The following is a 24309-nucleotide window of genomic DNA, read 5'->3' as shown; positions in this document are numbered from 1 at the left end:
CGTGGCCTAGCCAAGTTGACACATAAAATTAACCAACACAGTCTCAAAGCCTAACATATTTACTGTCTGAGCCTTTACAGGAAGTTTGCCGACCACTGAATGAGCCAGATGGTGCCCCTGATGCTGAGCTCACAGTCCGGTGCTCCTTTGTGCAGCTGCTGCTTGGAGCTCAAGTTGGGCTGCCTTCTCCCCACTCCCCCTCCCGCCTGGTCAGCTGGGTGGCTGGAAAGAATCCCTCCCTGGCTAAAGGCTCTGAGCAGCGACTGAGCCTGAGGCCACTAGCCACCTCCCTGTGGGTTGGGTTACTCAGACCATTGGGGTCCATGGGCGGGCCTTCTTCGTCTTGAGGAGAGATCTGGACAAGGTAGGAGGCTGGAGAGGCAGGTGACCCCAGGATAGCTCCTGTGAGGGGTGTGGCACTCTGACCCTGCCTTTGGCTCCCATGTGTCAAATGGACTCCCAGGCCTCACTGAGCTCCCTCTGCTGCAGTTGGCCGGGTTTCTGTCTCATGGCAGGCATGTATGATAGAGGTACCCCTGATCCTGATGGAGCTCCTAAAAGAGACCCTCCCTCAAAGATGGGCCCCCACTCTCAGTGCAAGCTGTGCCCATCACAGAGCAGTCGATGGGGCAGGCTTTAGTGAAGTGGGGATGGAAGCAGCGTCTTCAGGGCTTTTACAGGAACCAAGAAAGGGTGTGTATGAAGAGCTTAGCACAGCCACCCTCGCAAGAGAGGACTGACTCCTGTGACGTGACCTGTCACTTTCTGCTCTTCCCTCAGAGCCTAGGGCAGTTGAGATCAGTGAGCAGGTTGGAAAGCTCAGCAGGTTTGGAGTTCACTGGGTGCCAGTGCCCCTCCAGGTGGCCACGGTGTCATCTCACTATATCCACACCAGAACTCTGTGCGGAGGTAAACCAGGGCTCGGGACATAAGAGCAGAGCTGGGATCGGGAGCTTGGCCGTCTCCCTCTAGTCATAATGGAGTCTTAGGAGGTTTACTGGGCTCTAGGGTCAGTCTGTGGCAGGGCAGCCCAGTGCCTTCAGGGGGAGAGACAGTCATGGTCCCCAGGAGTGGTCTGGGCCCTTGTTGGGAGACACGAGGAAACAGGGCCCCACTCTGCTAGGCAGGAGGGGGCCCCAGATCCTGGGGCGCAGCAGCCTGGCCGCCTAGTTCAGCTACACACAGCACAACGCCCACGCCCTGTTGCTCCAGAGGGCTCTGGCCTATGGGAAGTGGACCTCAGGGTGCAGCCTTCCTGGGACTGCCTGGCTCCTGGCCGGTGGCCTCCCTGTCCACGTTCCCGTTGCTCTGTTGCTCCAGCACCACGACTGAGAACACAGGGCTCGGTTTTGCCAATGCAGACCTGCACTTGTCGGGCCCCATTTCAGTGCTGGCCCGAGGAAGAGACGCAGGGTTGTGGCCCCGGATCAGTCCTGTGACAGCTGGAGTTTCCTCTCTAATAGCATATCTGCCTCCAGATGCCCCCGGCACAGTGAATTCGTCAGTTGTGGCAGCCTTGCAGCAACCCTCCAAGGAAGAGACTGTGGAACCTACTTTTTAGTGATGAAAACTGAGTCTCGTAAGATTTCAGGTGATAGAAAACTAGAGAACCATGTTTTCGAAAAATATTTATTAACAGGGAAATTTTCACCATATAACAAAGCAGGAAAAGCATATCTCAAAGCAATTAATAAAGTATGATCCCAATTTTTTAAAATACCTATCTATAATATGTGAACATATATGTTTATATGTATATCCTAAGAAAAAATCCTAGGAATAAATTCATCAAAATATTGATAGTGTGTTTATCAGAGGACTATGGTGATTTGAACTGTATTTTTTTTTTTTTCCAAACTTCCTCCATAACTACATTACTTTTGTGGTAAATGAAAAACACTTTTTCTAAAAAAGTGGGTCAAGTATTTGCAAAAGGCCTTCCCGTAAGTAGTAAAAGCAGAATGGACAGTCCCCCGTTCAAATTGCCAAAAGAGGCACCTGGAGTGCTGAGCGCCGGCAGGCCTCTGGGGTCCCCAAGTCTCCGGGAACACAGGGTAAAGTGTCCCAGCCCTAGCCAGGGCTGGCATAACCAGGCTCTTGCTTAGACCTTTAAAGCAGGTCCTACCCGCAACGGATTGTGGCGTGTAGATTTTTTAGGAAAAAGCACAGCTCTGAACACGTTCTGGGAGGAAGGTTAGTGGACAAGCACAGAAGGGGCTCAAAATTAGCAAATTCATTTGCGATAATACCAAGTACCAGTTGTTAAGCATTTATGTGCCAGATGTCCTAAGTGTGTCCACATCTCATCTTTATGATGGCTCAGAAGGAAAGAACCGGTCTGCTGCTCCGCAGAGGAAGAAGAACCAGAATGCAAATCCACGTGCCTCCAAAAATCTGTACTCTTGCTATGCTGCCTCTCTTCCTATTTCTGAGGGTTTTTTCGAGAACGTGTGAATTCCCTGCCTTAGTTAGAAGATGGTGAACACTGGCATTATGATGACTTGGTCATGAGGCCAGTATTGCACTGCAAATACCAAGTCTGCTGTGCATTTCTCCTTAGCCCCTTTTCCATGCGTCTTCCCTTCCTGTCAGCTGTCATTGATTTTGCATTGCTGTCACCGGGTCTGAGCTGACTACCTGTATTTATCCTTCAAGTCTGGTGCCACCAGATAAACAAGCCATGCCCTGAGCAAGAGAAGGAAACAGTGGTATCTGTGCTGCGCATCTGCCAGCCTGGGCCGCCCACTGCAGCGGCCGTGTGTGGCTCGGCAACCAGATAACTCACGGAACAAAATGCATGGGTTTTGTGACCACTCAGAATTGTTTCACTGCTCAGGGCTCTTTCTATTTGATTTCATTTGGTGACTGTCTGGCGGCAAAAGTTGCTAGAAGTCTGACAGGCAGGTAGGTGATGACTTACTGTTTTTGACTTGTTCTGCATTAAAAAGGACTGCAAGTCCTATTCCTTCCTGCTGTGCACTGCTGGATTGACAGGGAAGGTGTATTCCACATCTACGGAACTTTGGGTAATTTATAGACATTTCTAGTTCACCCCCAACTTTGCTGGGCACTAAAGATACCAGGTGAAGTAAAAAATTAGTTCTCAAAATAATTGGAATTTAAAATTTACAATCACCTAGAAGACGCTCCCTGCTGTTGGGAAGAGAAGATTGTGAGATAAGTACTAGAATGGCCAGTAGGTTCTGGGTTATGTGCCAGTTTGGATTCGTAATGGCCACCTGAGCTCGGCATCCAGGGGGAAGAGGTTGCATCTGGACTCAGTGTGAGAAAGGGTCGGCAGACACAGATTCCCTGGCTGAAGGCCCTTTGGAGATCAAAAAGTCCCAGGCCTTCATGTTACAGATGGGAAATAAGGCCCAGAGGAGGAAGCTACCCACAAGTTAGGTCTCCTAGCATCTAGGCCAGAGCACAGAGCCATACACTGATGGGGACCTTAATGCCTTCCAGACAGGCTGGGCTGCCCTTTGTGCACATGGGCAGGATCTCTTCCTCCGCACTTGCTCCCAGGTCCGGGTGGAGGGGCTGCTGTCCCGCAGCATGGCCCCAGCCTCCACCCCTGCTGCCCGATCTGCTCCCCGGAGCCCCTCCTCAGGGTGTGGAGTGAATTCCAGAGCTGCACATCCTCGGACACTCCAGTTTTTGGCCTCAGCTGGGCTGTGCCTGTGTCTGGGGTGGGCCCAGGATCTGCTTTTAATGACACAGTATTTCAGGGTTCGGGCAGCTGGACTCTGTCTGCGCCAGCAGGTAAATTACAGGCTTAGCGAGTCAGAAATCAAATAAACACTCCAGCTGCTGCGGCTGTTCCAAGGAGAACAGTGGTTTCCGGGAACCTCCCCACCCAGCTCAGCCTAATTACCACCTGTCACTCCCCGGGGACAGCAGCCTTTTCTTTGGCTCACAGGTCCCAAGAAACAGGACAGGGCTCCTGGGCATACAAGGTGACAAAAACTTTGGTCACCAGCCTGTTTGTGACAACTTCTGGACAAGCTCCCACCCTCGCCCCACACCTTGTCACAGGCTGCCCAGTGTCAAAGATGCATTGCTCTGGGTGGAATGGATTGCTCCTTAGCAGGAGATGGCAAACAATTCTCACTTCATATGCCAACTCTAGTCTGTTGGCAGTGGCTGCCTGGAGTTCTGTGCTGATCATTTTGAAATTCTATCCAGATTTGGAAGGAAAAATATCGGGGTTGATTATTGATGTCTGCCATGCAGAAAGGCAAGGGAAATTATGTCATCTGTGCTGGGCATTGTCATCTTGGGCCACACAATGTATCCACCGTACTTGTCTCAGTGAAAAGATAGCTTTTCCACAGAGCTGAACTCCTGATGGTTCCATGCTGACAGATAGATGGGTCATCGAAGGCCCCAAGATCTTTTGTTTCTCCAAAGGCAAAATGTCCATGCGCTGCATGTCTGCCCCAGGCAGAAGAGGCGTATCAAGGCAGAAAGACAGGGGAAGGTAAACTCCATTGGCCTTAGCCCTAACTCTTGTGTTCATTCAGCTCTTTCTTGAGTTGACCCACATGCGTACCCTGTGGTCAGCAGTTTGGTAATTCAGATGCAAATATGGAACACTGAGGGCAACGCCACGCTCTCTAACAGAAATGCCTAGAAATGCCCAGTTTTGCACCTGGGAAGGGCAGGCAACCAGAGGTGGACCAGATCCTGTCTACACACCGGCAAACCCTGGAATGGATAGTGAAGAGCCTGAGGGGCCCATCTTGGGTTCCAGGTGCTCTCGGTTCATCCCACATCTGCCCACAGCCTGGGCCACAGACAGGACTTTTGTGCCAGCCCCAAAGAGCTGGTCACCACATGCCTCTGGAGGGGTGAGGGGGCTGGGGTAGAAGCTTGCTTGATGACTCAGAACACGAGGACTGGAAGCCAGAAGTCTGTGACAACCTCAGACAGGGCAGAGAGGAGGAGGGGCCTGGAGAGGACCCAGCCTGGCAGGAGGGAGGCAGGGACACAGACATGTTGATCTCGGAGGGCCCTCTGTGCCAACCCCGCCTGGGGCTGGCTGGGTTTGAGGGGCTCCCGCCTCTGCAGAGGGGCCTGAGCTGGGGGAGGCGCCGAGTGGACGGGGTGCCCTCAGTGGCAGCCGCAGGCGCGGACCACCATGTTGCGGTGCTTGCGCAGGATGACATTGTTGCTGCTGTCGTAGTAGAGCACGGAGGTGGCGCTCAGCTTGGTGGGCGCGCAGCACGCCTTGGGGACAGCGTCTGGCTTCATCAGGTGCACCTGGCCAGGGAGGGGGCAGCAGGCAGAGGCGTGAGAACTGTGGGCTTCTCCCAGGGCCCCCCAGCCCCGGCCCCCAGCTCCTGCCTGCCCGGGCTCCCCAGCCGCTCGCCCCTGCCCGCTCCATTCTCCAACTGCAGCCAGGACGGGTGCTACCAGGCAGCTGTGGCCGCCCCTGCCCTCCTTGACCCCTTCCCTGCCCTGCTGCCCTCAGGGCACAGCCTGGGCACCTGCCCACTCCCTGCCACACCCACTCCCTCAGACGTGACCCCAGCACACGGCGTGCCTGGTGCCCAGTCCTGCGCCTGACGCCCCTGCAGCATCCCCCTCTAAGGACCCCACCCCCCCGCCCGCTCCTGTTCTCTCTGAGCTTCTGTAACGTCCCTGACCGTGTCCTGTCCGCGTTAGCTGCTCATGGTCTGTCTGCCCCCAAGACTGTGAGCCAGTGAAGGTGAGGGAACAGCTGGATGAGCCGAGAAGTCCAAGTTCACCCTGGGGCGGTCGGCACGATTATTTCCCAAAGCTCACTTCGGCCCTCACAACAACTCCTTAGACAAGCATCATTCCGGGCAGACGGAGACTGAGGGCACAGAGGCCCCGTGACTGCCTGGAGTCGCGGCTCTGACGGTGCAGCAGGATGTGGCCCCGGGGCAGCTCCCACCACCCTCCTCCAGCAGCTTCAGCACCAGAGACCAGCCTGAGGGAGGGGGCTGTTTTGGCTCCAGGAAAATATTTATCCTGAGACTCGGCAGGACAGGCTGCAGGTGGTACTGGACACCCTGTCGGGGCCCCACTCAGAAGGGCCCTGAAGGCAGTGGGCAGCCGTCAGGGGAGGAGAAAAAGAAGCCACCCGTCCAGGGGTGTTGTGGCCGCTGGGCCGGCCCTGGACCTCCTGGCCCCACGGAAGCTGCTGAGCAGGACCTGGACGAAGATGTCTGGTGGAACCTGCCTGGCAGCCGGGCCCCCAGTGCCCAGTGCAGAGCCTTGTCCCGGAAGCTCCAGCTCCGAGCCAGCCTGCTGGGAGGACCGTGCACCGGACACTGGGCTGGACTGGGGCCAGAGCCTCTCTGAGGCCCGTGGGGGAAAACAAGGCCTCTGTGGGGATGTCAAGCCAGACTGGAACATGCTCCCCAACTTCCCACCGTCCGCATGCGGTGGCTGCGCTTGGCACTCGTAGACCCACGTGAAAGAAAGTAGGCGACACTGCCCATCTGGACCAGCCATGGGGCCCTGAGTGTCTGGAAACCGAGGACTGAAAGGGCCCGAGTTGGGACTCTGGAGAGAGGTCAGCACCACAGGGGTGCTGCCATCCTTCGCCTCCACCCTAGACCAGAGCTTTATTAGATAGACAGAAAGAGAAACGGCCTTTTATTCCGCGTGGCACCAAATAGACTGATTCGCCTTAGACGACATGGGAGACCAAAGCAGAGGTTCTGGTCCTTATTGGGTCGGGTACAAATAGTGCATTGTGCGCCTCAGGTTTCTCCTCTGCCAAACGGGCACAACTGTACTTGTCTCATTTCCAGCACAAAGGTATCTTGGACATGTGCTTTCTGCCAGCCCTACCAGGGCTGGGAGCACAGGAACGTCCCAGACAAGGTCCCATCTCTCAGCCTCAGTGGGGAGGGGAGGGGAACCGGGAAACATTCCAACAGACAACCAGGACCCACGGGAGCGGCACAGCAATCACAGCAGGCGCTCAGCGCTCCGGGAGCATGAGCCGTGACCACCCCTGGCTGAGAAGGACACAGAGGTGAGGCGGGCAGGGCAGGGAGGAGGCCCTCCTGGCGGAGGGAGCGGCCACTGCAAAGGGGGGAGGTGGGAACACACGGTGGTCCTGGCACGGAGCCAGCATGTGCAGGGAGATAAGGGCCCTGGGCCGTGTGCGGGGACATTGGTGAGGCAGGCATGGCAGCTAAAGAGGGGCCCTGCGTCCCAGCCAAGGGCTCGGATTCCTCCTGGGGACAATGGGACACGACAGGAAGCTTCTCGGCTGAGAAGGAGGTGGTCAGATTTGTGCTGTAGTGAGACTCCCCGGCTGCTGCGTGTAGAGCGACGCCGAGGCTGAGCCTGGAGGGACAAGTGTCCTCCTGGCCCCAGCCTCCCCAAGGACCCCTCCCACATCACTGCCCCGCCTCCCACGGCTCCTCGTCCTTCCCAGGCCTCTCCGCGGGGAGGCCCGTCCTCCCCGCCTCCTCCCGCTGTCTCCCAGAGCCTCATCTGCTCTGAGGACTCAAACGCTGGCCCCGTGCGACATCTCTCACATTCAGACCTTCAGCTGGGCCCTCCTCTGTACCCCAGACTCGTGGACCCAACTACCCACCCAAATTCACCATGTGGGGTATTAGGGCCTCAGACACACGGGGTCGGAAGCAGAACTTCTGGTTTCCCCCAATCCCTCCTCCGACCCCACAGCAGCTCTGCCCTCGCCAAGCCGCCGTCCTCCCCTTGTCCTCAGAAGGGCCCTCAGCCAGCACGTCGCTGAGCCCTCGCTGGAGGCCCTGCACCCCCTGCCGCCTCCACCCACTGCCCAGAGTGGGCCCGCCTCCACCATCCAGCTGCCGCAGCCCACGCCCACCACCCACCAAGACACCCTGGGCCTCTTGTAGGTGACCGCAGCAGCCTCCTCACCTGGCCCCCGGCCTCCTCCACCCTCCACCCCACAGTCCATCTCCCACAGCAGGCAGAGAGAAACTTCTAGAGTGAGTCAGATCATGACACTGCTTCGCTAAAACCCTGCAACGGCCTCTTGGTTCACTTGGGATTAAATCCCCCCACCTGTCACCTTATGAGGGACCCCAAGGCCACGTGAACGGCCCCTGCCCACCCCAACGTCACTTCCCTCCACCCTCACCCCCGCTTTGCTCCAGCCAGTCCCCGCCTCCCTGCCGGCCCTGAGCCCACCCAGCTTGCTCCTGTCCGGGGCCTTTGCACTTGCTCCTTCTGCCGGGAACATTCTTGCTCCGTGCAGAGGCTCAGCCCCCCTCCGATGAACAGCCATCTTCCTTCCTCACAGACCCAGCCTCTTGGCTGCCCCTCTGCTCGAGTGTCCGCAGACAGCCTCCCCGAGCGGTCAGCCACTGTCCTGTCTGCGCCCAGCACAGCGGGAGTGCTCACTCTGGTGACCGACAGCTGGGACACGGAGGGTGGGGGCTGGGGCGGAGCGGGGCAGAGCCGGGAGGGGCCACGCAGGAGGAGCCCTGCACGAAGGCAGGGAGGCCGGGGCGCCCGCCATCACACCAGCTCCTCGGCTGAGGTGGCACCCGGGCACCCAGTAGACCCCACTCGTCCTCGGGGGTCCAAGCCGCCGTCGCAATTCAGTTACTCTCACCCTAAGGCGTCACCTTGACACAATCTCCTCCCAGAGAAACATCAGCGTCGGGGCACAGGGGACTGGAGTCCAGGTCAAGGTTCTAGAGAAAAGGCTCAAGCCCAGGATCAGCAAACACGAGCGAACACTGAGCAACGAGCAGCAGCAAGGACACTTCTCAGGGAATGACTGTTGGCATTTAGACCCCCGGACACCGGGCATCAGAGCCACACAGTCTGGGGGACACAGAGCTGAGAAGGACCGTTTACGGACACGGAAGGGAAGGGGGAGCCACAGCCCAGATGTGCCTGGGGCACCCCCGACCCCAACATGCCACGAAGAGGGCGGGCGGCACACACGCATGTCATCACCCCACGGCACGTGTATCCAGGAGGGGAACACGCCAGGCACGCGGGTGTGTGTGTGTTCCGAGCTCACAGGGCTCCATGGGCAATGCACGTCTGTCACGGATGTGCTGTGCATGTGATAACAGGCACACCTGTCAGTGCGGGCGCCCCTCACACGAAAGCGACAGTCCCGCATGTGCATGTGTGCTGCATGGATGTGCGTGTGCGCACTGGCCAGTGTAAGCGGGGTGCAGGCAGGTCCCGGTGTGGGGAGTCTGCGCACAGAGGCCACAGGGACCGGCCTCTGCACAGGGCGGTGACCACATGGGTGCAGGACAGACTCCATGCAGAGGACACCCCCTGGCTCAAGCGGCACCCACCCAACTCCCGGCTTCAGAGGCCCCTCTGCTCTGGGGACCCCGCCCGGGCGTCGGGGGTCCGGACGCAGGACTGACCAGGGACTGCAGAATGGCGTGGTTGGTGGCGTTCATGCAGGAGTCCAGCGGGAAGGAGCACTCCCCCTCACAGTAATAGGCCGAGTAACCTTGGGGGGCGATGACCCAGTCCTGGGGGGAGAATGGGAGGAGGTGAGTCCCTCCACGGGCCCTCCGAGCCCCTACGTCCAGCGCCTGTCACGGGACACTCAGGGCTGCCCTGCCCCTCCCCTGGCCTCAGGGCCCGTCACCCACCCTCAGCCCTCAGCTGCTCGGCAGTCTCCCCAGAGGCCCGGCGTCCCCCCGGGGACCCCAGCAGACAGGGCTGGAGCCCGCTGTGCCCCTCCCCGCACCACCAGCGTCCTGCGGGGCCAGCAGAGGCCCCCCAGCACGGCCCACCGAGCCTGGCTTCCCTGTCACAGTTCCTACAATCGCAGCTGAGCGTTCAGATAGTCTCCTTTCTCACAGTTTTACAAAAAAAGCACTTTTCACTATAAAAGCAACACATTCTCCCCTTAGAAAACTTAGAAAAGAAAGAAAAAAGCAATAGCTAAGAAAGTTGAAATCCCCCATAATTCCACCTCCTCCTGGAGAAACACTTTGGCTCTGGGGGGGATGGGGGAGGGGACGCGGGACGGACTGTCAGTTAAGAAAGAGGAGGAGTCAGAAATTACCAGCCAGCCGAGGTCCTGGAAGCTGACATAGAGCTCGTGCCGACGACAAACCTGCCGGCCGTCGGAGCCGTGGACGTCATCTGCAGGGGACAGACAGCGCGAAGTCTTTTTGGGGGTTCCTGCTCTACGCAGCTACCACAGGGAGCTCCCAGGGTGGGGGACACCCCGATGGGCACATTTGTTGACTAAATGAATGACGGGAAACTAAACCTTTTGGTCCCGTAAAGCCCATCCTTGCAGCTCTGCTGGTGCCATGGCCCAGCTCAAGAACCTTCAGTGGCTCCTGATGGCTCCAGAGTAACCGTACGCTCAGCCCAGCCTCCCCTGACTTTCAGCCTGTGGGCCTCCTGATGCTCCAATAAACAGCCCAGGGGACCCTCGGCCACCTAGGGGCTCGTCCTCCTTTCCTCTGGAGACACCTCCTGACCTCATTCCACCTCTCCTGCCAACCCGTTCCACAGAGTCTCGTGGCTCCCCCTGAGGCCAGCCAAAGGCTGACTCCCCGTGAGGAAAGGAGGGCATGTGGTCGGGTCAGGCCCGTCCCTGATCCTGAGGGGCTCGAACTCCGGGGGAGACCTTCGCATAAGGAACTGTGCATCCTGCAGGGTGCCCGGGGAGAACCGAGGGCACCCGGGGCCGTGCTGCCCAGAGGAAGGGGCGCCCCATTCTGACAGAGACTTCTGGGAAAGGCCAGAGAGCCAGGGGAGGGCAGAGAAGGGACTTCTGGGCAGCAGGAATGGCGAGCGCAGATGCTCAGAGGCCTGAGAGGGCAGTGGCCAGTCCCCAGGCTGTAGGGGCAGAGGAGGACAGTCAGGAGAGGTGGCTGGAGCGTGACCACCAGCTGGAAGCCCACCAAGAGCCTGGAGGGTTCATCACCACCACCTGGCTCGTGGCCCAAAGCCTGCGGGCCTCAGGCCCATCCTGGGCCCTCACCAAAGATCCCCGGGAGCTTGTTTGGGTGCGGCAGCTCGTTGGTTTTCTTCGGGGGCCTCCTCTTCAGCGGCCTCACGGCCCGAGGGGCTCGGACAGGACGGGGGCTCGCCCTGAAAAAAGTGACCATGAAGGGCTGTTTGGAGTGCGGTGCCCGTTGCCCCAGCAGACCGGCCAGGCCAGGATCCACGCTGAGCCCTGAGACAGAGAGAGGAGAGAGGGCGGTCACTCGAGGGTGGTGGCCCTGCACGTGGACACAGCAGGGACCCCTCTGCCGGGGCCTGGGTGGGCCCAGGAGCATGGAGGCTGAGGACTTGAGGGGACGCACTGTGCCTCAGTTTCCTCATCTGAAGTCCAGAGTCCCAAGTCCAGCCCCAGCCCCCTGCAGGCAGGTCTGAAGCAGCTGGGGGCAGGGGCCTCGCGGGCTGCAGGGTCAGTATTAGCCATAATCGTGAACGCTGCCATTTGGGCAGCATGTTACGGGTTCAAAGTTATTTTACACTGACGATCTCACTCATCTTTCCAGTGATCCCGGACCTCATACTTCACTGAGAAACTTCAGAGTCGCTCGTGATGGCCCAGAGCCACCCTGCCAGGGACTCTCAGAACCAGGGTCCCACCTTGGTCTGAGGCTCTGAGGCCCAAGTTCTACCTCCCACCCCGGACTTGCTGGGATTTCGACGTAGGATTTCTAACCTCAGCTGACTGGGGCTGCTGCCAGGACTGGGCGGGCACCTGCCCGCTGAGCACCCCCCAAGAGCCGGGCACTAACTGTGCCCTGAGGCCCACAAACGGGACACCAGGCTCAGGGGCAGGGACGTTGGCCCAAAGTCCCAGAGCCAGGTTCACCCCACGTCGGTCTAATTCCAGAGCCAAGTTCTTACCCAGTTAAGTCCTTAACCACCGGGTTTGTGGTTTAAAAAGGGAAGCAGGAGAGAAGAGGATGAGCAGGGACAGATCGGGGCCTCAGCTTAGGGACAGCGAGGCCTATAAAAGTGGCATTTTACTCCACAGCCGCTTAAAGACTGAGGATGCCATGAAAAACATATAATTAGCCCTCGAAACGGTCACTCGACCAGTCAGCTGTCTTCTTGTAGCTCTGTGTATTTCCACATGACCTCTTGATGTTTTAATTGTAAAGCAATGAAATAATAACTGTAAAGAAACTTCTGAGAAAGAATACCACTCCTTGCCCCTCCCCCACTCCAACACATCATTTTCACTTTTCTGGGTTATTTTCATGTCAGTTTAAGTTTTACACAATTGTCCGCACAGCAATGAAGTTTGTCTTCTCATTTTTTTCCACATAAACATTTTCCTGGTTAAAATAAGTCTCAACTATAAACATTTCAAATGTATAAAATTCCTTTGCGAAGATACGCCATAATATTTAGAGATTAGCTTATCTTTAGACATTCAGGTTATTTCCTGGCTTCCACTGTAAAGACGAGAATGTGAGAGGATCTCCTCACTCTCTCTTCCGGTGGAATTTTCTTACACTGGACCACAGCAGCATGACGGCCAACTCATGTTTACGTTTCTGAAGACTCAGTGCAAGTGTTCCTCTTCCGTGTACATTTCCCCTCAATGTTGCAACACCGATACACACACACGGACACGTCTGTGTACACACACACATGCATGCATTTATATACAGGGTCTACACATGTGCACATACATAAACATCTATACTGTTCCCTCAGCGGGTCTAAGATGATTCTACCTTACACACCACAGGTCAAGGACACCGCCCGCCACACCCTGTCCTGCTCAAAGGTCAGCCCTGAAACAGCTGTGCTTCAGCCCCGTGTCCATGGGCCATAGACTGAACAACTAATCAATCCAGAGATTGATTTGACCTATGACATCACCTGCCACAAACCAATGTGCTCGGCCCATTGGAGCCTCACTCAGGAAGGACATACGGAGACAGGAGGTCTTCAGCCGCAGGAGGTGATGCTGGAAGGAGCCGTGAGAGAAGCCATTCAGGAGAGTCTGGGTCACAGCAAGTCGCAGTCATGAGGAAGCAGCAGGACCACGAGGACGCAGAGACACAGAAAAGCCTGGCGAGCAGAGGGGACGGGCCAGGGAGGCCACGAGGAGGCTGCAATGGGGCAGATGGGAGCGGGGGGCTGAGTGTGGTCCATGTGGCCCTGGAGTGCAGCTCCACAGCCTGGCTGGCACATGGGCATGGCCTTGGGCTCGGGCAGCCCTCCAGGCCTGTGTGTGCCACTGCCTGTCACTAATCCTAGGTCCCCACTTGACAGAAGCAAAAACTAAGGCCCAGAGAGTAGCAACGGTTCAAGGTCCCAGAGCAAGCTGCAACAGAGCCAGGATTCTCCTACCCTCCTATCTTCCCCCAGCAAACCGTGCAGAGGCCTGGCTGGGGGTGTGGGGGCAAGGGACTGACACCTGGTCTTCTTTCAGAGGTCCTATCTGGCTGACCTGGGAAAGGACCCCCTGACCCTCCTTCCAGGGCCCAGAGCTCCCCCTTCCCCACCAGCTTTGCTTTTTGCCCAACCCAACCTCGGGCTGGGCTCCCTGCCTCCAGCTGGCTGCAGGGAAGGCCTGGGCTGTCTGGGTGGTGGGCTCCTGGGCTGGCAGGCATGCTGTCCCCTTTGCAGCTGAGGGAGTACTTGCGGCCAGGCCTTGAGATGGGGGCCACAGGGGTCTCCCTGCTTAGACCCCAATGGAAGATGCTGCTCTTCTGGGCCACGTGGGCCCCATGAGACCTCTAGCCTCGCTCCACTTTGTGTCAGCCTATCAGGGCCCAGGTGTCTTGGCAGCTCACCTGCCCTATCCCGACCCTGGACAGGCGGTCAAGTCCTAATTCACACCCCTCCTCAGCTGTGCCAGGCCAAGACTGCTCCCATCTCTCCTTGAGGCTTCTTCCTGCTCTGGGTGCCGCTTGGCCCTTCCCTGCAGTCCCTGCCCCACCGCAGCCTGCAGTCATGGGCGTGACCCTGAGGCCATGCTGAAGGACAATCAGGACCCAGGTTGAAACCCTTGCAGGGAATCCCAGCTGTGGACAAGGTCTGCTTTGGCCCGAGGTTACTTCCTCATCCCAGGAGAACGGGGAACGCAATCCTTTCCTTTCTTTGTACTCTCTTAACAGCCCTCCAACTTGTCTGCTTCTGGAAACCTCTGCCTGCTCCATGCTGCTGCTGGAAAACTTCTCCTGACACCCAGGGCAGATCAGGCCCCTCCCCAGAAGCCCCAAAGGTGAAGGTGGCCCACTGTCCCCTCGATGACATTCCATCCTACCCCGCACGTGGCCATGGTCCCTGGCCACTCCCCCCACCCCAGGCTGTCCCCTTGGAGCACTGTCTCCCTGTCCAGCTCCCCATTCCAGGATCTGGCCCTTCCTCCGGGCTGAGGCCCCAGGGAGACCTCTCTGAGAGGCCTTCCCTGAGCAGCGAGAACTTCCTGCTCTTCCCAAAGTGCTCCCGTCGGTTGTGTGCATCCCAGAGCTACACTGAGAAAGTGCCAGCTCCTCGTCAGGCTTGGTTTTTAACACTTTACACACACACACACACACACACACTCATTGTTTTCTCTTTAGTCTTTGCGACTATGGGTTCGGGATGAAACACCTCACAGCCCCTCTTGGGTCACAAGGGAGTATCGACAGGAGGCCAGATTGGGCTCCAGCACAGAGAGGAAGGAGCTAAGTGTCTCTTCTGGACGACACAAGAACACCATGATTCAGGATGAGAAAACCCATCCAGGTTCTAGAACTCCTAGCATAAGCCGCAGCCTTTGGCGACCCCCAGACGGACGTTTACTCACAGAGGACACTTCCCACTGGAAGGGCAGCACCAGCAGGCCCCCCATTCAGTCGCTCCTGTTACCAGTCACTGTCCCTCCGAGACCGTTTTTCTTTCCTTCTAGAGACGTCTATTTAGCTACGGGGAGGAGACATGTTGGGGGAGCAGGATGGGAGGTTACAGGGAAACAAAATGTAGCAACAAAATGAACGGCCCCAGAAGGAAAGTCAGAGGGGCCAAAGGAAAACCCTTTCCTTCCAACAGCATTTCTTCCGATCACAGAGGCACACCTGTCCTTGTATACTTGCCACGTTACTAGGAAAACGGCGCCTCAGGTGAACCCCGGGGGTCTTACCCTCCCTCGTCATTCGCTCCCTAAATTTAAGCACTCCTTCACCAGGGAAGGCACCTCAAGGAAACCCTGCCTGTGGCATCATCTCCAGCTGCACAGAATTTAACGCAAAGGCAGCCAGGGAAGGGGGCGTCCAACGTTTAGTCACGTGGCAGAGCTTTCTCAGCCCTCACAGAACAGACTCGATAAACTTCTACATTTTCCTTCTGTTTTTAATTAGAGTCAAATCCTCCTGAGAGAACAAAGTGCGTCTCCAGGGGCAGCAAGTCTGAGATGCCAGGAGAAATCTGGTCAGACCGCTTGTGTGTACACACGTGGTTCCTGACTACCTGTGGACCAACACCCGCGAGCTTCAAACGACGGACCCCCCTCCCGGGTTAGGGTGCCACCTGCTGCATGGGTCTGAGATCGGGGGAGACGGCGAAGGTGCTCCCCGTGCTCTTCCTGATGTCCTCCACCGTCAGGCCTTCCCAGAGCTCGGTCAGCGTCAGCCCTCTCTTCTTGTCCACGTCAAACACGGCCCTCTCCGTGATGATTCGGTCCACGCACCGCTTCCCGGTCAGGGGCATCGTGCATTTCTCCAAGATTTTGGGTTCGTTGACCTTGGTGGAGTGCTCCATGGTGACCACCACCCTGGTCTTGGCACTGGACACCAAATCCATCGCACCCCCCATGCCCTTCACCCTCTTTCCGGGGATCATCCAGTTGGCCAGGTCGCCGTATTTGGACACCTGCATGGCTCCCAGCATGGTGAGGTGGATGTGTCCCCCTCGGATCATGGCAAACGAGTCATCGCTGGAGAAGAAACAGCCCCCGGGGAAAATGGTGACGGTTTGCTTGCCGGCATTGATGAGGTCTGCATCCACCTGGTCTTTCCGTGGGAACGGACCCAAGCCCAGGATGCCGTTCTCGCTGTGAAGGTGGACGGTTATATTCGGGCTGATGTAGTTGCTGGCCAGAAGAGGGATGCCTATGCCCAGATTGGCATACATGCCATCCTCAAATTCGAGAGCCGCCCGCTTGATGATCCGTGTTCTTATATCCTCGGCAGCCTTGGCTTTTCCACTTTCCTCCTTCCGGATTGTTAAACGCTCAATTCTTTTCTCATATTTCTCCCCCTGGATGACGCGATCTACATAAATGTTAGGAACATGGATGTCTTCTGGGGCAAACGACCCCACATCCACAATTTCTTCAACTTCGACCACCGAGGTGTTCGCAGCTTTGCACATGGGCACGTTGAAATTCCTGGCGCTTCGCCTGAAGATGACGTTTCCTGCGCGGTCGGCCTTCCACCCTTTGACCAAAGCGAAATCCGCCGTGATGGCGTGCTCCAGGAGGTAGTGGTGCCCGTGGAACTCCCGCACCTCTCTCGGCTGACTCAGGATGGCGATGTGGCCGTCCTGGAAGTACCTGATGGGGGCGCCGCCTTCCTGCACCAGGGTCCCGTAGGCCGTGGGCGTGTAGAAGGCGGGCACTCCGGCCCCGCCGGCGCGGATGCGCTCGGCCAGGGTGCCCTGGGGCGTCAGCTCCAGCTCCAGCTCGCCCGCCAGGTACTGCTGCTCGCACAGCGCGTTCTCTCCCACGTAAGAGCAGATGATGCGGGTGACCTGCTTGGTCCCCAGCAGCAGGCCCAGCCCGAAGTCGTCCACCCCCACGTTGCTGCTGACCACGGTCAAGTCTCTCACGCGGGTCTTGAGCAGCGCCCGGATCAGGTTCTCCGGAATCCCACAGAGCCCGAAGCCCCCGACCATGATCTTCGCCCCGTCGGCGATGTCTCTCACCGCCTCCACGGGATCCGTGTAGAACCGGGCGCGGGCGCGAGCGCTGCTGGCGAAGCCGCACACCCCGCCCTCGGCCAGCGCGCGCCCCGAGCGGCCGGTGGAGACGCGGCGCCCGAGCGCCGCCGCGAGGAGCCGCAGGGCCGCCATCGTCCGCTCCCGGCTCCGGGCCGCGGGGACAGGCCGGCGACCGCGTGCGCCCCGGGCCGCCGCCGCCGCCGCGTCACAGAGCAGGCAGGGCGCCCGCGGGCTGACGCGCCGGCCCGGCTGGCCCCCCCGCACCCCGGCGCGTCCGTCTCCGAGGGCTCCCGAGGCGCCCCGCCTCCCGGCCGCGGAAGGCGAAGACGGGGCTCCCCGGCCGCGGACGGTCCGGCCCCCGGGACCAGGAGCAGGACGGCGGCGCACGGAGGCCCCGCGGCGGCGACACTCAGGGAAGACGCGGCCGCCGGTCTCCTCCCTTCTCCGTGGCTCCCTCCTTCCCCGGGTGACCGGTCCAGCCCCAGGGCTCTAACCCGCTGGTGTGTCAGTGGTCCCCGCCCCTGCGTCTCCCGCACTCACCTGTCCTGGAAATGACATTTCCACGTGGACGTCCACCAGGGCTCTCAATAATGTCACCGCCAGAGACAACCTTGTTTCCTACCTCAAACCTGCACCTCCTCTATTTTTCCCCAACTCAGGCAAAAAAAAAATCTATTAAAAAAATCCCGTGGCTCAATCCTGGTCATCCAGGATTCCTCGCTCAGCCTTTCTCCATTTCCCTAACAAGGGCGCACAGCTGTTACCTGCGCCCCGTGTGCCTCCGGGCCCTCTGACTTCGCTCCTGTCCCACAGGCTGCTCTCCCCGCTGACGTCAGGGGGCGTTTGGTTTACACACATGATAAAGTCTTTTTGTTCTGTTTGTTTTATAATAGTTGAGATTTATAAAAAAAATGGCAAGATAATACAGAGAGTTCCCATATATGCAGACCCAGCTTCCCCTGGGAAATGTTAACATTTAAATCCCTCTGGCACAGATGCCACAACCAGCAAACCATTACTGGTCTCTTCTTCTCAGTGAAACTCTACGATTTACGAGGATTTCATTTTCCCCAGTGCCCTTTTTCTCTTCCAGGATTCCAGACATTTAGTCATGACAACTCCCTAGGCCTCTCTGGGCTTTCTCAGACCGTCCTTGTTTTCGATGACCCGGACAGTTTTGAGAAGTACTTCCAGGTATCCTGCAGAATATCCTTCAGTTTGGGTTTGTCTGACGTTTTCTCACGGTTAGACTGGGGTTGGGGGATTTTGGGGTGAAGCGCCCTCTTGTCCCAGCGCATCAGGGCTGCGTGGATCTACGTGACTTATTCACGTGACCTGGGTCACCTGGCGCAGGTCGTGCTGCTCAAGTTTCTCCACTGTCAAGGTGCCTCCCCCAGCCGTGGCCGTCCGGGACTTTGGGAAGCAGGTCACCAAGCACCGCCCACACTGAAGGGATGGGAGGGACGCTGCACCTCCTGGCGGGCGGGGGTCTCCGAGGGCTCTTTTATAAAATCCTGACTCAGACCCTGTCGCCCTCCACTGCTGTTAAATAAAATAAGCTGCCCTAGAAACTCCACCCCTGGCTGGGTTTCCCCGAACTCCTCACGCCCCCTGCGCACCTCTCCCAATCTCATGCCGCCTAATCTCTGCCTGGCCCGCTCTGCCCCAGCATGCCGGCCCCCTGCTGTGGCTCAAACACGCCAGTCTTGTGCCTACCATCAGCCCTTCTGTCCCCACTGCCTGGCATGAAGCAGCACCCCCCTCAGGTGCCTGCTAACGAATGACTGTGTGAATCCGCATTCTACACACGCGAGAACTGAGGCTTGGAAAGGTCAGCGACCTGCCAAGGTCACCGAGGTAGAAAGCTGCAGAGCCGGGCTTCAAAGCCAGGCCTCTCTGCCCAGAGCCTGAGGGTGGAAGCACCCGTGCTCTGCCCAGTATGGAGCCCCCGGAGGAGCTCCTGCAGGCCGCTCCGGAGAGGAGTAGAAAGAATCACTCATTTCCTGGGGAGGGAAACATGGACTCGCTCCCTCACCAGCTCCAGGGTTGGCTCTGCCCAAGGAGAGGAGGAAACGCCCGCTGGCAGGGGCCTCCTGCTGTCCCGCACTGTGGGAACCTCACCTCGTTACCCCACGGAGCCCCGCGGTGGGGAGGGCATTGTCACCCTGCGGCCCGCGGAGAAAGGGGCGGCCTCCAGGGCCAGAGGAGGCGGCTCCAGCTGCGTCTGCCGCCAGCGGCCTTGGAGGAGCCCTCAGGAGAAGGTTCGCTGCCCGACCTGAGTCTTACCATCCTCCGTTTCCACATAGAGCCGGAGTCCCAGGTCCTTGTTACGGTTCAACAACCAGCGGTCGCTGGCTGCTGTCACGTCCAACACCAGCCAGCCCTCGTCCCCAGCTCGGAGCGTCTGAAGATCCAAAAAGAACAAGTCAGACTCCCTGTGGACACGAAAGAACAATTAACCGAGGGCCAGCACAGCCGTCTCTGTGTTTCCAGTGCCCGCCTGGGGACCACTAGTGGGGCATCTACCGCCTGGCTCTGGGCTGGGCGCCTGACGTGTCTTATCTCACTGTATCTACTCTTCAAACGTGTTACTGCGCCCGTGTACAGATGGGGAAACGGAGGCTCGGGAGCTCAGTGACCCGTCCAAGGTCCCACAGGCAGGGCGGAGATTTGAAGCCAGGACTGATGCTGGGCCCTTCTCCACGGTGCAGGGGGCCTCGGGCCAAGCATCTTCCCGTCTCTGAGGGTGTGCTCCCCAGGAAGCTCCCCTTCTGTGCTCTGGTTAATGTACCCCCAGGGCTGGGCCGACATGCGGACAGAGGCCTGACCGGGAGGCAGGGCGCGGGGCTGGCACCTGTTGGCCCGCTCCCTGACCACCTCGAACATGCTGACATGGAGGGTCCTGTTGAGCGGGTGGGTGCTGGGCAGCTTGTAAATCCGGAACTCAGCAGCTGTGACCGCCTCCCCCGCTGGGATCTGGGTCAAGTCAAAGCGGAACTCCTTCCAGTGGGGCTCCTGGTGGCCCAGGGTGCGGTCGAGCTCCACTGCAAGACAAAGCCGGGCTGGCAGTCACACGTGGCTCTGTGCTCAGGCTCCAGGGTGGGCAGAGCTGGGTGGGAGCCAGGGGCCTGGGCAGCTTGGGTGGGGCTGGCTCCTGGGCTCTGCCTCCTGGGTGCTGAGCGGGCTCCACGAGCCGTATGGTGAGGGCCCCAGCACAGAGCCTGGCACATGGTGGCTGCCAACAAGGGGTCCATTTCTGGCCCCCAAACCCAGCCTGTCCTGCAAAGTCTCCTGCTGGCTCTGGGACCCACAGATGGGGCAGAGGTCAGGTCCCTCCTCTGGGGAGATGGACATCAGACCTGAGGCAGCAAAGGACCACGGTGGTGGGCAGGGACATAACTGAGCACATTTCAGGGGGACCGGGTCTCCCCGAGTCTGCCGATGTGCATTGGTGGGAATTGGGGGAGGAGGGTGCTTGCCGCTAATGCTGGAGCTGGGGCTTGAGGGGTGACAGTGAATTTGCCACGACGTCAAGGGAGAAGGACCCTGCGGAGGAGGGCACAGCATGAACAAAGGCCCAGAGCTGAGGAGCGGATGGCACCGGCAGGGACACGGACAGCCATGAAACACAGCAAAGGGCGAAAGGAGGCAGGTCCCTTTGTAGAACGAGGTGAAGGAGGAAGGAGGGAGGCATGGAAAGGAATGAGAAGCAGAGAGGAAGGAGTGACAGCTCCTGGAGAGGCCTCGTCAAGCACTGGGGAAGTCGGAGGGTCCCATGACATGATGGGATCTGAGCAGCCTTTCTGGAGGAGGTGACATGTGAACTGGCCTTGAAGGATCGCATATGGAGAAGGTGGTAGGGAGGGCATTCTAGGCAGAGGGCACCTCATACACACAGGTGCGGGGGTGTTGAGGCCACCCACAGATCAGCGGTGCGGGGCACAGGGCGTGAGTCTGGCTGTGGCCTGACTGTGGAGGGCTGGAAATCCAGCCTAGGGGTGTGGGCCTCGCCTGTGGCCTGTGGGGCCAGGGTTCCGGGCCGCAGGGAAGCGGCGTGGTTTGGGGTGGAGGGGAAGATATGCGTGGAGGCGGGGGTGAAGCACAGGCTGGAGGGGCCCGAGGCGGCCCAGTGGGGGTGTCTGAGTCCGGGCAAGAGACCGCGGGTGGGACCGAGTCCCGCATTTCCCCAGCTGCCCGGAAATGCCCAGGACAGTATATTTAGGGCCGTCTCACTTTAGCCTCCTGTCGCTTTCAAACACTAAAAATCTGTGTTTCCGCAAAGCAGGGGCGGGAGCCGCCCAGCGCCTCCCCCAAAACCCAACACTGAGATTTTAATGACATGTCTGTGAGTCTTTTTAAAAATTCTCTCTCTGGCTACTGGGCTCAGTGACCACAAGTCACCAGGCTGGTGGCGGAGGCGGATGTGGGGAGCACTTCCTGTCCTCGCGGTGGGGACCTGGTCCAGGGATGGATGGGCAAACAGCTGCACTGGGCGGGGCCGGTGGACACACATTTGGGCAGGAGACGGGCTTTTCATCCCCAGACCGTGGAGGAGAATGGAACCTCCATCATCTGACAGGGTGCCAGACACGCAGCTCATGCCCACCCTCTAGCCAGGCTGCTCCAGAGGCAGGTGACACAGGTGCCACCTGTCCTCCCACAGACAGAGGATGGAGGGCAGGGTTCTGGACCTCTGCCAAGTGATGCTTGCCATGAATATCCACACACAAGTCCCCTCCTCCTACAGACACACTCACACACACACAGCTTTGGTGACAATTCCTGTAGATTCAAGGACCGCACAGAACACTTCTGTCACGTAGCTGTGTAAGAATCCCTCATCTGCAGGATGACACAGGCCCAGGCTGCTGGCTGTCACAGTGTGTGGCACAGACAGTGAAGGAGGGTTGCTCAGTCACATACTGCACCTGACCCCTCTCAAAGCATCATTAAGGGGATCTGTCCCCAAGGCACAGTGGGCGCGGACGGCTGGGACCTGGGGGCCCACTGGGAGTTCTGTCTGCAGGCCTGATGCTGATTTCTCTTGGATCCGGCGACCGAGGGAACAACCCATGAGTCCGCCAGCTCCGTGCGCGCGTGGTGCTTGCTCTGCGGCCTCCCTCCCTTGCTGACCTGGGGGGCCCAGGTGCTCTGGGTCAAGAGAGCCTGGTTCACCTGAACTCAGCCCAGGTCCAAACTTCCATCCTGTGGGTTTGTGAAATTGACAAACCAGCCCGTAGTTCCAGCTCGGGAAACTGCCCGCCCTGCTGTTCCAGGCACGCGCTGGAAGGTGGTACATTTAGGAAAATAAGACTTTCATCAAAAATTGGTGAAACTTCCTGAAGTGTGGAACTGGGTAAAGAGAGTAACTCCTTTATCTGACAGTCAGTGGGGAGAGGCCACCTGTGGAACTGCAGCTTTTTCAGTGGCTGTTGCTTTGAGTTAGAAGATATATTTTCCAAAAGCTGGTGTTCTGGGGAAGCATTTTCTGGCCCCCCTACCCTCCTTGTTAACTGTGCAGACCATGCCTACTTTAGCCAAAGAGGCAGATTCGGGCAACATGGAGAGCTCTGGCCCGTGGTCAGGACCCTCACTGCAGGCCTGACCCTGCACCAACCAGGCTCGTACTCCTCCTCTTGCCCTCATCTCCTCTGTGAACCGGGCATAAGGATACTGCCCAGTTTTCCTCACGGGGCCGAGAGACGGCTCTGTAAACAATCAGACAATGAATGCGGAGGGGTGGCCATTCAAAAGGAGTTTTGGAGGAGCCTAACTTGTACTCTCCCAACTTTGTGCTAAGATGTGACACTCTCAGGAGGCCATGCCAGAAATTCCAAGGCCATGGGCTAGAGGAAAAGGGGAGATTCTGAATGACCTTTTTCTAAGTAAATGTACTCATTCGCTCATTTATTTATTTGTTAATTTATGAAGTTAAATTTATAAACAAATTTGTCAAGTTCTTATTGTATGTAAGACTCTGTTCAGGGCACTGGGAACATGGTAGTGAACAAGCCAGATTAGCAGGGGTCTCCGCACTCGTGGAGTTTACAGTCCAGTGGGGGAGGGAAAATATAAACAAACAAACAAAATAGGAGATATTTCTACCGTAAGTGAAATATAGAGAGTCATGGGCTCAAGAGTAACGGGGGTGCTTTCCATAGGGTGCTCAGTACGGACTCTGAGACAGAAATAGATAGAGCAGACGTGAGCATTCACACACGTTGCTGGTAGAGTGCTTTGGAGAGGAATTTGGCAATATCCTTTGTCGGTACCCTGGCAAAATTATATATGAATTTACCCTTTGACACAACAATCCCTAAGATGCACTCGCAAAAATATGAAAAGATATGTGCACAAGGCTATTCACTGGGCATGGGGAACAGACAAAGCTGTACCTGGCTCAATAGAGACCTTTAAATGTTTATTTTCCACAAATTATAAAAGCTGCCCCAAATGTCCAAACACTGAACCAGCTTCTGTCTGGGGAAGCAGCAGCAAATGAATACTTTCTGAATCACCTTAATGTGGCTTCCAGAACAATCAACGATCATGATTCACCAACGTGTGCTAATGGGACCCTCCGCCTTCTCCTCCAGCCCCTGATAAAACCTCCTCGGGATCCCACGTTTTCGGGAAGGGCCTGCTGTGGGCAGGAGCTGGCCTCCCCCGCCACGGCCGCAGTCCACATTCTGCCTTTCCACGTCTGAGGCCCTGTGCCTGCCACTCACAGGCCAGGTCTCCAGATGCCACACCCTGTGTCCACCAGACTGACACCAGCAAAGGCTTCGGCTATTTTTGTGCTCTGGACAAAATTTAGAGTCACCCAGATGACCTAAATCGGTCTTGTTTCAGACCAAAACGTAAGACTTCAAAAGACACCCTCTTCCTCTAGCCCACAATGGCTAAGAAAACAGAATCTTCTGACCTGTCCATCAATCCTTCTTGCCCTCAAACCCGTCCACAGCCCCACAGGGCCCCTGGGAGGAGCCTGAGCTCCGCTCTGCGTCCCAGGCCCCCTGAGCCGGGCCAGCCCATCCGACGGCCTCCTGGGCCTCCTGGCTGCCCACGCCCTCCCCGGAGTCCCTCTCGCCTGGGTTGACCCCATCCCGCCACGTCTACAGGCTACTTTCCTCTGGGTCCAGCTGTAAAGCCCCCTCGTCCTCTTCTGCCCCAACACAGATCAGCCCGCTAGGCTCGCCCTTCCCCATCCCAGGGATCCCCGTCCCTGGCTCGTCTGCCCCTCTGGACGGCCAGCAATTTGAGGGCAGGGACCGAACAACGGGGGGTGGAAATGGGGGGCGCTCAGCAGTCGGCTCCTCCAGCCCCTTGTGTTCTGAGGCCCGGAGGGGATGTCCCCCTCTGTCCTTCCCGAGGGCTCCTGGTCCCCAGGACAGCGGCTCAGTGTCCAGCCTCCTCAGCCCCTTGGGAGTGGCT

At 58.0% G+C, this 24309-nt stretch overlaps 2 protein-coding genes across 5 annotated transcripts in view; both read right to left on the bottom strand.

The window, feature by feature from the left end:
• Window positions 1–1615: 1615 nt before the first annotated feature.
• The window catches only part of BMP8B (bone morphogenetic protein 8b), a 33168-nt gene continuing 10474 nt past the window's right edge, over window positions 1616–24309 (bottom strand). Inside the window, exons 2-8 of one of the 4 annotated variants that reach the window (XR_011537434.1) lie at window positions 19730–19919; window positions 19162–19310; window positions 10961–11155; window positions 10028–10107; window positions 9375–9485; window positions 8594–8720; window positions 1829–5265 (exon numbers count right to left, since the gene is read on the bottom strand). Coding sequence is in view for 3 of the 4 variants with exons in the window: in XM_070610174.1 (XP_070466275.1) it covers window positions 5116–5265; window positions 9375–9485; window positions 10028–10107; window positions 10961–11155; window positions 19162–19310; window positions 19730–19919 (875 nt within the window). In the remaining variant the exon portion in view is untranslated. Of the gene's footprint in view, window positions 5266–8593; window positions 8721–9374; window positions 9486–10027; window positions 10108–10960; window positions 11156–19161; window positions 19311–19729; window positions 19920–24309 lie in introns of all 4 variants that reach the window. The other 3 variants (XM_070610174.1, XM_070610175.1, XM_070610176.1) reach the window with 3 other exon arrangements.
• On the bottom strand, window positions 15271–17117 carry OXCT2 (3-oxoacid CoA-transferase 2). The gene has a single exon (XM_070610110.1). It carries the CDS (start codon window positions 17005–17007, stop codon window positions 15454–15456), a length of 1554 nt encoding a protein of 517 aa, XP_070466211.1. The 5' UTR covers window positions 17008–17117; the 3' UTR covers window positions 15271–15453.

This window comes from Equus przewalskii, chromosome 2 (genome assembly GCF_037783145.1).
Source record: "Equus przewalskii isolate Varuska chromosome 2, EquPr2, whole genome shotgun sequence".
In the NCBI taxonomy this organism is placed as follows: domain Eukaryota; kingdom Metazoa; phylum Chordata; class Mammalia; order Perissodactyla; family Equidae; genus Equus; species Equus przewalskii.
Note: the sequence above shows the minus strand (reverse complement) of the source record. Positions and strands in the feature narration are given on the sequence as shown.

What these genes read in the sequence shown, in the direction of transcription:
- OXCT2 (XM_070610110.1), bottom strand. Translation starts at nt 17,007, where the DNA reads ATGGCGGCCCTGCGGCTCCTCGCGGCGGCGCTCGGGCGCCGCGTCTCC.